General features: G+C 40.3%; 2 protein-coding genes across 2 annotated transcripts in view; both read left to right on the forward strand.

Annotated features, from left to right (window-relative positions):
* The first annotated feature begins 279 nt into the window (after positions 1-279).
* On the forward strand, positions 280-8,523 carry wdr36 (WD repeat domain 36). Its single transcript, XM_062434367.1, has 22 exons — positions 280-525; positions 2,059-2,086; positions 2,212-2,312; positions 2,563-2,680; positions 2,894-3,026; positions 3,188-3,242; positions 3,340-3,472; positions 4,249-4,424; positions 4,754-4,874; positions 4,979-5,044; positions 5,358-5,447; positions 5,586-5,728; positions 5,815-5,932; positions 6,015-6,180; positions 6,268-6,376; positions 6,451-6,530; positions 6,609-6,716; positions 6,824-7,055; positions 7,544-7,663; positions 7,777-7,858; positions 7,970-8,157; positions 8,254-8,523. The coding sequence occupies exons 1-22, from the start codon at positions 379-381 to the stop codon at positions 8,401-8,403; spliced, it is 2,664 nt and encodes an 887-aa protein (XP_062290351.1). The 5' UTR covers positions 280-378; the 3' UTR covers positions 8,404-8,523.
* A 2,389-nt stretch (positions 8,524-10,912) lies between these two features.
* Positions 10,913-13,097, forward strand: part of man2a1 (mannosidase, alpha, class 2A, member 1) — a 90,326-nt gene continuing 88,141 nt past the window's right edge. The window contains exon 1 of the mRNA XM_062434306.1: positions 10,913-11,129. The gene's annotated coding sequence lies outside the window, so the exon portion shown is untranslated. The remainder of the gene's footprint in view (positions 11,130-13,097) is intronic.

Genomic DNA, 13,097 nt, shown 5'->3' on the forward strand with positions numbered 1-13,097 from the left:
TTATATTATATTATATTATATTATATTATATTATACTATATTATATTGTATTATATTATATTATATTATATTATACTATATTATATTATATTATACAGTAACAGCTCATCTGCACACAGCTGGAGCGCGCAGCGCGTGCTGGACACTCTGCCGTCCGGCAGGAGGCGCTGTCGCGGCTCTCAGCTGTTTTATAAACCGAAGAAGAAGAAGGAGGGCGGAACCTTGGTGGTGTTAGTTGTTTCCAGTCGGACTCAGTTTCCGGGCGCTCCCACACGTGATTCCTCTATCGGTGCTGCAGCGGCTCCGGTTTGTTTATTTGTTTATTTTCTCCGTTAACCGGGACCACCGGAAGCACCGGGAGCACCGGGACCAGCAGACATGACCGGCGGCGGCAGCTCTCTGTTCTCCGGTTTCCGGGTTCTGGGACTTTATTCCAACCACGTGCCGCACGCGCTCCGGTACCACCGTAAGCACCGGGAGTTCTACGTGGTGACGGCGGTCGGTAAAAGCTTCCACACGTTTAACGTAAGAACATCTCACTCTGACGTCATACACTGCTGATCGATACTGATACTTATTGATCTGTCAGCTGATCATGAGGGTTAAAAACTACTATATGACGTATAGCTGACGTCATCGTGAGGGTCCAGAAACAGGCTGCTGACGTCATAACCTCCTCTCAGGTTGTTTCTTCTTCTTTAGATAGATAGATGTAAACTTTATTGATCCTCTGTAGAGTCCAGCAGCTTAATACACAAACAACATAAACAGGAATGTAAAGAGTAAAATCTGTATAAATATAAATTGGGTAAGAATAAAAATATTAAGAACAGTATACTAAATTATTAAATACTAAATAAAACAAAGTCTGAGGCTGAGGTTGTGTGATAAAGTGCAAAAATAGAAATATAGTGCAATACACAGTTTAAGGTGAATGTAGTCCAGGTAAACTAGAGATACAGAGGGTGGAGATTAAGCAGAGCATCTCTTTCCCTTTTATTGTCAGATAAACAGTTTTACGGCTCTGGAGACAAATGAGTGACTCCGTCTGTCAGCAGTGATCGTAACCTCTGATCATCTTCTGCTGGGTGATGGAGGACCTTCATTGATCCATGATGGTGAGCAGTTTGTTCAGGGTAGTGAAGCTCTCCAGTTCAGCTCCCACCACAGAGCCAGCTCTAGGATGGTGTAGGTTGGTCTAAGATGGTGTAGGTTGGTCTAGGATGGTGTAGGTTGGTCTAGGATGATGTAGGATGGTGTAGGTTGGTCTAGGATGATGTAGGATGGTGTAGGATGATGTAGGATGGTGTAGGATGATGTAGGATGATGTAGGATGGTGTAGGATGATGTAGGATGGTGTAGGTTGGTCTAGGATGGTGTAAGTTGGTCTAGGATGGTGTAGGTTGGTCTAGGATGGTGTAGGTTGGTCTAGGATGGTGTAGGATGATGTAGGATGATGTAGGATGGTGTAGGATGATGTAGGATGGTGTAGGTTGGTCTAGGATGGTATAGGTTGGTCTAGGATGGTGTAAGTTGGTCTAGGATGGTGTAGGTTGGTCTAGGATGATGTAGGATGATGTAGGATGGTGTAGGATGATGTAGGATGGTGTAGGTTGGTCTAGGATGATGTAGGTTGGTCTAGGATGGTGTAGGTTGGTCTAGGATGATGTAGGATGGTATTTCACTAACTGGTTGGTATCTTAATGTGGAGACACTGCCTCACTCAGTCAGCACTACTGTCTGCTCTGATGCTAACTCATGTTACAGAGAGTATTGTAAACAGTACAGCGCGCTCTACTGGACGAACTAAATAAATATAAATACAAATAAAAGAAAGAATCAGTATAAATGATAACATGTTAATAAAAACACAGAAATAAAAGTAAATCACACAAATACACTCACAGAACTACACACAAATGATGGTGTCTGTATTTTTAGTGAGGCCACCATACAATGATGATGTATTGATGATGTATTGATGATGTATTGATGATGTATTGATGATGTATTGGTGATGTATTGATGATGTATTGATTATCTATTGATTGGTTTCAGGTGAACCGGTTGGGGATCGTCTCTGTCAGTGAGTTTTTTCTTTTGCTTTCTTTTTATTAATATTTAAACAAAATCTCTGATGATGCTTCCTGAGTGTTCTGCTCTCTGATTGGCTGCTGTGAAAATGTCTGATGTAATGTCCTGGTTGCCTAGGTAACAGCCTACCTGATGACATCACCTGTGTGGCAGCAGACAGGATGCTGGTGTTCGCCGCCGCAGGGCGACAAATCAGCGCCTTCGCCCGCAACAAAGAGGCGAGGACACTTTAATATTTATTCATTTTATCATTAATGCTTTATTTATTTATTTATTTATTTATTTACTTATTGAATCTTTATTTGTAGCGTTTAATGTCCAGAGCAGAGAAAACAAACAGGATCAAAAATAACATTTGATTTAGTGAAATAAAAACTTCAAAAAAAATTTCAGGTTTTATTTTAATTAGTTTTAAACTTTGATTTTTATAATAAATGATGAATTTGTCCCTGCCGGCTCTCCGTACAGGTGGTGATGCGTTACCATGGTCACAAACAGGAAGTGCGCCTGCTGCTTCCTCTTGGAGATCAGCTGATCTCAGCTGACAGCGGCGGTGATGTCATCGTGTGGGACGTCCAGGGGGGAGGTGAGTGGGGGGGGGGGCAGTTTAACATCAGCTGATCAATAAAAGTTTATTGATCTTTGATTTCCTTCGTTAACTTTGGTCACATGACAGTCAGGACCGACTGACCGACTTATTAAAGTTTATTAATAAAGTTTATTTATAGTTGTTGATCGTGCTGCTAAGCCTCCTCATTGATCAATACTGATGGACTCTGTTTCCCATCATGCTTTGCAGACGTCTACCTCCAGCTGCACTTTGACCCAGCGACCTTTGACCCGTCGGCCATGATGCATCCCAGCACCTACCTGAACAAGGTGCTGCTGGGAAGCTCCCAGGGTGCATTGCAGCTGTGGAACATCAAGACCAGGTTAGCATGTTAGCATGTTAGCGTAACTAATTACACCAGTGATTATTGATCCGTGATGATTGATCAGTGTTTATTGATCCGTGTGTATTGATCAGTGATTATTGATCAGTGTTTATTGATCAATGATTATTGATCAGTGATTTTTGATTATGTGTCTGCAGTAAGCTGTTGTTTACGTTCCCCGGCTGGTCGGCAGGAGTCACCGCTCTGCAGCAGGTCAGTAATCAATAATCAATACTGTGATCAGCTGATTGAAATGTATTGATCAGAGAATAATTGTATTTTTATTAATTTTATTAACTTTATTTCCCAGAGTCCCGCGGTGGACGTGGTCGGCGTCGGCACGGCAACGGGTCGCATCATAATTCACAACATCCGATTGGACGAAACTATGATGACATTCACACAAGAATGGGGACCAATCAGCTCGCTCGCTTTCAGGACAGGTAAAAATATTTACCTGTGTGTCTGATGTTTCCTCTGATGTTTCCTCCGATGTTTCCTCCGATGTTTCCTCCGATGTTTCCTCTGATGTTTCCTCCGATGTTTCCTCCGATGTTTCCTCTGATGTTTCCTCTGATGTTTCCTCTGATGTTTCCTCTGATGTCTCCTCTGATGTCTCCTCTGATGTTTCCTGTGATGTTTCCTCTGATGTTTCCTCCGATGTTTCCTCCGATGTTTCCTCTGATGTTTCCTCTGATGTTTCTTCTGATGTTTCCTCCGATGTTTCCTCCGATGTTTCCTCCGATGTTTCCTTTGATGTTTCCTCTGATGTTTCCTCTGATGTTTCCTCCAATGTTTCCTATGATGTTTCCTCTGATGTTTCCTCTGATGTTTCCTCCGATGTTTCCTCCGATGTTTCCTCCGATGTTTCCTCCGATGTTTCCTCTGATGTTTCCTCTGATGTTTCCTCTGATGTTTCTTCTGATGTTTCCTCCGATGTTTCCTCCGATGTTTCCTTTGATGTTTCCTCTGATGTTTCCTATGATGTTTCCTCCGATGTTTCCTCTGATGTTTCTTCTGATGTTTCCTCCGATGTTTCCTCCGATGTTTCCTCCGATGTTTCCTCCGATGTTTCCTCTGATGTTTCCTCCGGTGTTTCCTCTGATGTTTCCTCCGATGTTTCCTCTGATGTTTCCTCTGATGTTTCCTATGATGTTTCCTCCGATGTTTCCTCCGATGTTTCCTCTGATGTCTCCTCTGATGTTTCCTCTGTCCTCAGACGGTCCCCCTGTCCTGGCGTCCTGCAGTCCTCAGGGACACATTGCATTTTGGGATCTGGAGCGCAGGCAGCTGATTGGTCAGCAGACACACGCTCACAGCACGGCCGTCGCCGCGGCAACCTTCCTGCACGGAGAGCCGCTATTGGTCACTAATGGAGCCGACAACTCCATCAAGGTGAGACATCGTCCAATCACATCATGCCAAACTAGTTGATATGGTGTTTTATTGAGAATTTACTGTTTTTAAGCAAGTTGAATTATTTGGTACAAAGTTTTTATGGTTACACCACTTAGACATTTTTGCCATAATCCTCTAATATATTCTCTCAAAATGGATTAAAAGCAGAAATTTGATGCTGGGTCCACAAAAAAAGAATGTGTGAAGTTATTCATAAGTTTATTTTCACATTTTAACCCTTTACATTTAAACTAAACCACATGGAGACTTTATGACATCACTGATCCAGATATTATGGATATAAGTAAATAATGTTTTATTTTCAGGTGTGGATATTTGACCAGGAGGGGGGCGGGGCCAGACTGCTGCGGAGTCGGCAGGGCCACAGCGCCCCCCCCACCACCATCTGTCACCACGGCAACGATGGAAAAAACATCCTCAGTGCTGGTAAATAAACAGGAAGCCGTCCATCTGTGCGGATCGTGTTTCCTTTCATCTGATCTGTAATTATTCTTCATGTTCACACTGAGACTAAACGCTGCCCCCTGCAGGTCAGGACGGGACGCTGCAGTCCTTCTCTACTGTACACGAACGCTTCAACAAGAACCTCGGACACGGTCAGTACACACTAACTACACACACAAACACAAACACACACACACACACAGACACACACACACACACACACACACACACACACACACACACACACACACACACACATACATACAGAAAGACGTCAGGCATTAATATGAATATAAATGTACAGAGGGAGTCTAAGCCTAAAGCAGCATAAACTAGGAGCTGGAACCCATTCTACTTTACTCTGCTGATGTCTGATAGTGTGTGTGTGTGTGTGTGTGTGTGTGTGTGTGTGTGTGTGTGTGTGTGTGTGTGTGTGTGTGTGTGTGTGTGTGTGTGTGTGTGTAGGCTCCATCAACAAGAAGAAAGAAAAGAAGAAAAAGAAAGGTCTGTCTTATGAGGAGCTGCGTCTTCCTGCCATCACTGCGTTCTCCTCTGGTGAGACACACACACACAAATACACATCCACACACACACACACACAAATACACATCCACACAGACACACACACACACACACACACACACACATACACACACACACACTCTCTCTGATTGCTGCTCTCTGATTGGTCAGCGGCGGCGCGTCAGTCAGACTGGGATGGTATCGTAGCGTGTCATCGTGGTCGCCGAGCAACGACCACCTGGAACTACCAGCGGTGCACTATGGGAGCTCACCACCTGCAGCCGCCATCTTGCCGCAGGGATACTGTTGCCACGGTAACGCCACAGTAACTTCCTGTGTCTCTCTTGGCTCCTCCCCCCAACTTCCTGTCAGGGTCACATGACTTCTTGTATCGTTCCAGGCCGTTGACATCACTTCCTGCGGTAACTTCGCTGTGATTGGCTCGTCCTGCGGTCGCGTCGACGTGTACAACCTGCAGTCCGGCCTCCATCGCGGTTGCTACGGCAACGATGATCAAGGTGAGGTCACCTCGACAACCGACAGCTGCTGCTCTGCTGAGTCATGTGACCCTTCATGATTTCCTCTTCCTGTCCCCACCAGCACACGCTGGGGTCGTTCGTGGTGTTGCCACGGATACGCTCAACCAGCTGACCCTCACCACAGCCTCTGATTGGCTGCTGAAGTTCTGGCGATTCAAGACCAGGAAACAGGAAGTAGAGCTGAAGCTACCCGCTGCACCGGCTAGCATGATGCTACATAGAGACAGGTAGCTAACAGTTAGCACGATGCTAACAGCTAGCACGATGCTAACAGCTAGCACTATGCTAACTGTTCTTCTGTTCCTTTCTGTTAGCGGTATGCTAGCGTTAGCGTTGGATGACTTCACGCTGCTGGTGGTCGACACGGAAACGAGGCGGGTCGTCAGGAAGTTCGCCGGTCACCATGGCAACATCAACGACATGGTGGGTCCACGAAGCTAATGCTGCTAACAGCTAATGATGTGAGCTATCATGCTAACGTTAGCTTCTCTCTGCAGGCGTTCAGCCCAGACGGGCGGTGGCTGGTTACCGTGGCGATGGACTGCACCATCCGGACCTGGGACCTTCCCTCCGGCAGGTGAGTGGAACCGTCCGACACGTTCAAATAACTTTATGGAGTGTTTGTTGAGTGATATCACTTCCTGCTTCCCCTCAGCCTCGTTGACTGCTTCCTGGTTGCCATGGCGCCGGTGGGCGTGTCCTTGTCTCCGACGGGAGACTTCCTGGCGACGGCTCACGTGGACAGTCTGGGCATTTACCTCTGGTCTGAACCAATCAGCTCTCAGTGTTTTACCACATCTGACCAATCACAGTTTAGGCTGCAGCGGCCAATCAGATCAATAATAATCTGTATTCACCGTCTCTCCTCAGGACCAATAAGAGCCTCTGTGGGCCCGTTGGGCTCCGCCCCCTCCCAGCCGACTACCAGCCGGCCACGGAGACGCTGCCGGGCGTCACGGCGGACGAGTCGGAACAGGAAGTGACATCAGAGGAGGCCGATGATGCGTATCAGTCAGCTGAGCAGCTGGGGGCGGAGCTAGTGACGCTGTCACTGCTGCCAGAGTCTCGCTGGAAGAGTCTGCTGCAGCTGGACAACATCAAGGTCAGAGTCATGATAATAATAATCATAATAATCATGATTATTATGATTATTATTAGTAGTAGTAGTTCTAAAGGGTTTTGGAGATTATTGTAGTTTTTAGGATCGGCACCAGATGTTAACTTGATTTGAACAGATTATGTTTGGTTTGAGAAATGTTAGATAATGTAGAATCTGTTTATGAATAACAAGACAGAACCATAACATCCTGTAAACACACAATTACTGAGGAGCTGTTACTGCTGTATGTTATATATATAAATATATATACATATGTATGTATATATATATATATATATACATATGTATATATATAAATATATATACATATGTATATATATAATATAATTGATCATTGTGTGTTTCAGTGCAGCAGATAAACAGTATGAGCTCAGATCTGCTTACTAACATGTTTTATATTATAATAAAGAATCTTTGTAATAATAAAGACTCTACACTATAATTAACTGATCTGTTCTTTGTTGTTTCAGAGGAGGAATAAACCCGTAGCGCCTCCTGCTGCTCCGGCTGCCGCTCCCTTCTTCCTGCCCACCGTCGCCGGCCTCACGCCACGCTTCACGTCGCCCACGGCAACCGAACAGGAAGCACAGGTAGAGCGGCTGCACCTGCATACTTTTTCTACTTCTTCTTCTTGTTTAATTGGTGGCGTCCTGCAGTGAGTGTTTCCTGTTTCCTGTTTCCTGTTTCCTGTTTCCTGTTTCAGTCTAAGCTGCTGAGCTGGGGTTCGTTATCTCAGAGGTCAGAGTTCAGCTCCGCCCTGCTCGCCGCTCTAAACAGCCAATCATGTGAGTCCGTTTGTTGATGTTTAAATGCTGACATCAGAGGTTTGAACAATGTTGATTGGCTGTGGCCTCGGCTGTGATGTCATCGAGCGTTCTGATTGGTTCTCTCTGCAGTCGACGCCCCCCTGCGGCTCCTGAAGGATTGTGGGCCGTCGGCGCTCAGCGTGGAGCTCACCTGTCTGTCACCTGACGGGGGCGGAGCCAGCAGCCTGCTGCTCGCCTTCATCCAGATGATTGACAGCATGTTGGCCAGTGGGCGGGACTTCGATCTGGCTCACGCCTACTTGGCGCTTTTCCTGAAGGTCAGCCAATCAGACAGCAGCAGTATCAGTTTTATGTCCATCAGCTTCCTGTTTCCTGTTTCCTGTCTCATGTCTGAATGATTTGGGTTTTTTCAGCTCCACCTGCGCTCGCTGACGCAGGACGCCGTTGCCATGGACGCGCTGACCCGACTCTCCTCACGGATGGAGGCGGGATGGGCGGAGCTCCGAGCATCGTTCGACCAATCACTGTGTCTGCTGTCATACACCAAGAGTGCACTGCTGTGAACACACACACACACACACACACACACACACACACACACACACACACACACACACACACACACACACACACACACACACACACAGAGTTTTGTATTTGTTGTATTAATAAATATTTTTTTTCTGTTTGCTGTTTCTAATGAAGCTTCCAGTTTGTTGTTGCTAGGCAACCGCCACATCACCTGACATTAAATAGTTTGACTCTGATTTGAATGAGTTTTATGTTCAGTGGACAGAAAGAAGCGATGAACTCTGACCCTTCGGCTCCCTGGAAGAATATTTAGTAGATGATAAAGTCAGAAGCATCGTTCTGGTTTCACTCTGAGAACATTAAGACGTTATATCTTTAATATATTTGTGCTTTAATCATTTAACTGCTGGTTGAATGATGACATCACAAAGCTGTGAAACTTAAATAACTAAACTAAGTGTCAGCTGATCAATAACAGACTTCCAGATGTGTTAGAAGAGGAAATAAAGAAAATCTCTGTGTGTGTGTGTGTGTGTGTGTGTGTGTGTGTGTGTGCGTGTGCGTGTGTTAGTGCTGTTGAACGTAACCGCTGTGAAACAATCAGAAAATAACGTCTTGCAGCCGCTTACTGTCAGTGTCTGTTTATACAATACTGTAGTACAGTTAGAGGTACTAGTACTTTACTGTAGTACAGTTAGAGGTACTAGTACTTTACTGTAGTACAGTTAGAGGTACTAGTACTTTACTGTAGTACAGTTAGAGGTACTAGTACTTTACTGTAGTACAGTTAGAGGTACTAGTACTTTACTGTAGTACAGTTAGAGGTACTAGTACTTTACTGTAGTACAGTTAGAGGTACTTGTACTTTCTACTCCACTACATTTATTTGACAGCTTTAGTTACATCTCAGATGTCTATGAGTTGTTAACAGCTCCTCTAAACTTCTCACATGCTTTCATTTCTATAAATGTTCAAATGATCCAATATTTCAGCAAAAATCAAAGATTAGAGAAAAAGTCCAAAACCTGAAAACACATTTGTGTATCAGAACTTAGTTTGTTCTTCTTTCCCATTAATCACCCCCCCCCCCCCCTCACATGTATCTGCTGACCCTTTGGAGGGGCCCCACCCCTAGGTTGGGAACCACTGGACTAAACTAGCTAACTGTATATAAAGTAGTGTAAACTAGCTCCACCTCCAGCAGCTACAACAGTAACATGCTGCTCTAACACTGATGCTTCACTATTAATAATCTAATGATGTCATAATAATAATATATCAGTCAGAGGACCAAACCACTACTTTACTGTAATACTGCATACTACATCACTCATAATACTGCAGTACTTTACTGTAATACTGCATACTACATCACTATAATACTGCAGTACTTTTACTGTAATACTGCATACTACATCACTATAATACTGCAGTACTTTTACTGTAATACTGCATACTACATCACTGTAATACTGCAGTACTTTTACTGTAATACTGCATACTACATCACTCATAATACTGCAGTACTTTTACTGTAATACTGCATACTACATCACTCATAATACTGCAGTACTTTACTGTAATACTGCATACTACATCACTATAATACTGCAGTACTTTTACTGTAATACTGCATACTACATCACTATAATACTGCATTACTTTTACTGTAATACTGCATACTACATCACTCATAATACTGCAGTACTTTAACTGTAATACTGCATACTACATCACTCATAATACTGCAGTACTTTAACTGTAATACTGCATACTACATCACTCATAATACTGCAGTACTTTTACTGTAATACTGCAGTACTTTTACTGTAATACTGCAGTACTTTTACTGTAATACTGCATACTACATCACTCATAATACTGCAGTACTTTACTGTAATACTGCATACTACATCACTCATAATACTGCAGTACTTTACTGTAATACTGCAGTACTTTACTGTAATACTGCATACTACATCACTCATAATACTGCAGTACTTTACTGTAATACTGCATACTACATCACTCATAATACTGCAGTACTTTACTGTAATACTGCATACTACATCACTATAATACTGCAGTACTTTTACTGTAATACTGCATACTACATCACTATAATACTGCAGTACTTTTACTGTAATACTGCATACTACATCACTCATAATACTGCAGTACTTTACTGTAATACTGCATACTACATCACTATAATACTGCAGTACTTTTACTGTAATACTGCATACTACATCACTATAATACTGCAGTACTTTTACTGTAATACTGCATACTACATCACTATAATACTGCAGTACTTTTACTGTAATACTGCATACTACATCACTATAATACTGCAGTACTTTTACTGTAATACTGCATACTACATCACTCATAATACTGCAGTACTTTTACTGTAATGAAGTATTTGTACTTTTATTAAAAATGGTAAACAAGTTTGAAACTTCGGACCGGAAGCTGGTTGTGCTCTAACCGGAAGTGCAGTGCTGACTCAGCTGAACAAGCCGGAAGCAAAACAAACAGTAGAGCGCAGGCGCAGCAGCAGCCTGAGCTCGCGCTGCTGAAAGACCAAAAAACTAACTTTATTTTATTTTATTTTATTTTACTTTATTTAAAATTTCTGTTTTTATTATTGATCTGTTTCCCGGGAAACTGACGTCAGACTAGTGGACACCGGCACGAGACGCTTTGGAGCGCGAGACCTGCTGCTCGTGCAACGCGGAAGTTGGAAGTTGATCAGGTTAGAAATAAAGTTTAGTGATTGATCAGTAATCAGCTGATCAGATGATGTTTTATTATGTTTGATGCTTAAACTGCACGCGCTTCAGTTTGAGTCAGAAACAATAAAATCTGACTTCCTGTTTATTAAACAAATATAAACTAAATGATGATTAAATATTTACTTTTATCTGAAAGGTTGAAATTAAGAAAATCAGTTTTTATGGCTGGAAGGAAAATTATTAACAGTTATGTTTAATTTAGGATGAATTTATTTTATACATTAGTTTTATTTTATTTGTGTTTTTTTTAATAAAACTTTTGATACAATTATGTTCAAATAAAACATGAAATAAACATGAAAGGATGTAAATCTGATGGCTGACTTTAAATGATTAAATGTGACGATAACATTATATATTATATATATTATATGTATATTATATATTATATGTATGTTATATATAACATTATATATTATATATATTATATATATTATATATATTATATATATTATATATATTATATATATTATATATTATATGTATGTTACATATATTATATATAATATATATTATATATAATATGTATTATATATAATATGTATTATATATAATATGTATGTTATATATATTATATATATTATATATATAATATATATAATATATTATATATATTATATATATTATATATATTATATATTATATATATTATATGTATATTATATATTATATGTATGTTATATATATTATATGTAATATTATATATAATATATATAATATTATATATAATATATATTATATATAATATGATATATATTATATATAATATGTATTATATATAATATGTATGTTATATATATTATATGTAATATTATATATAATACATATAATATTATATATATTATATATTATAACGTCTATAAAGAATCAGGATTCATAAACATCACCAACAATAAGAAGAATATTAAATATAAAGATGAATCTCTGTATTATAAACACATAGTTCTATTAAACTGGTTCAACAGCCGTTAAATAAAGATGCTCAGTTATTATAATAATAATAATACTTTATTTTACAATGCACATCGATATTAAACATCTCTGTAAACATGACGGATTATAGCAAAGATGCTAATTAGCATCTGTAGTCCCTAATAAATAATAAATATTAAAACAATACATTACACCATCAGAAGGACCTCAGACAGGATATAAAGTCATGTTCAGTTAGTCTCATAATCATTAATATCATTAACAGCTCAAAGACTTAATTAATGACGTCAGGCGGCGTAACTGTCCTCCACACAGAAACACAAACCTGCTCTACTTCATTCCCTCTGACATTAAGCTGCTCAATACACTATACATTCTTTTTTCTTTTCCTTGATGCCTGACACTAACCCTTACGGCTCTTATATATGTACATATATATATGTATATATATATATATATATATATATGTTATTTATGTGTGCAAGGAACCTTGGCACTTCACTTTGCACTTTGTGTAGAGGAGGGAAACTATTCCAGATGTTCGTCTCATACGTAGAGCGTCTCTGGAGACTTAGACACAAAACAACTAAATCTAAAAGTTTTAAAATGATGTTTTTTAAGGGTGTTGCAGATATGGAAGAAGAAGAGTTTTTATCTATAAATATATATTAACTTCTGATTTATATAATAAATCATGTTACAACATTAACCAGGAAGATTGTTTCTCCAGTAAAACACATGAGACACATTTATATTAGATATTATATAGTTTATATTTATTTATATAGTTTCACTGTAAACAATCAAATGTTTAGTTTAGGTGTTAAAATGTTATAAAGATAAAAACTGGAAAAGATTTAGTTTATATTTACAGTTAAATAAATAAATCTGATTAATGACGTTAAAAACAAACAAACTGTATAAATGAAAACTACTTGATGTGATTGTTTCTCTGACTACATTTCCCATGATGCACCTGGACAGTCATTGATTAA

The sequence above is a fragment of the Scomber scombrus genome, chromosome 15 (genome assembly GCF_963691925.1).
Source record: "Scomber scombrus chromosome 15, fScoSco1.1, whole genome shotgun sequence".
NCBI lineage: Eukaryota > Metazoa > Chordata > Actinopteri > Scombriformes > Scombridae > Scomber > Scomber scombrus.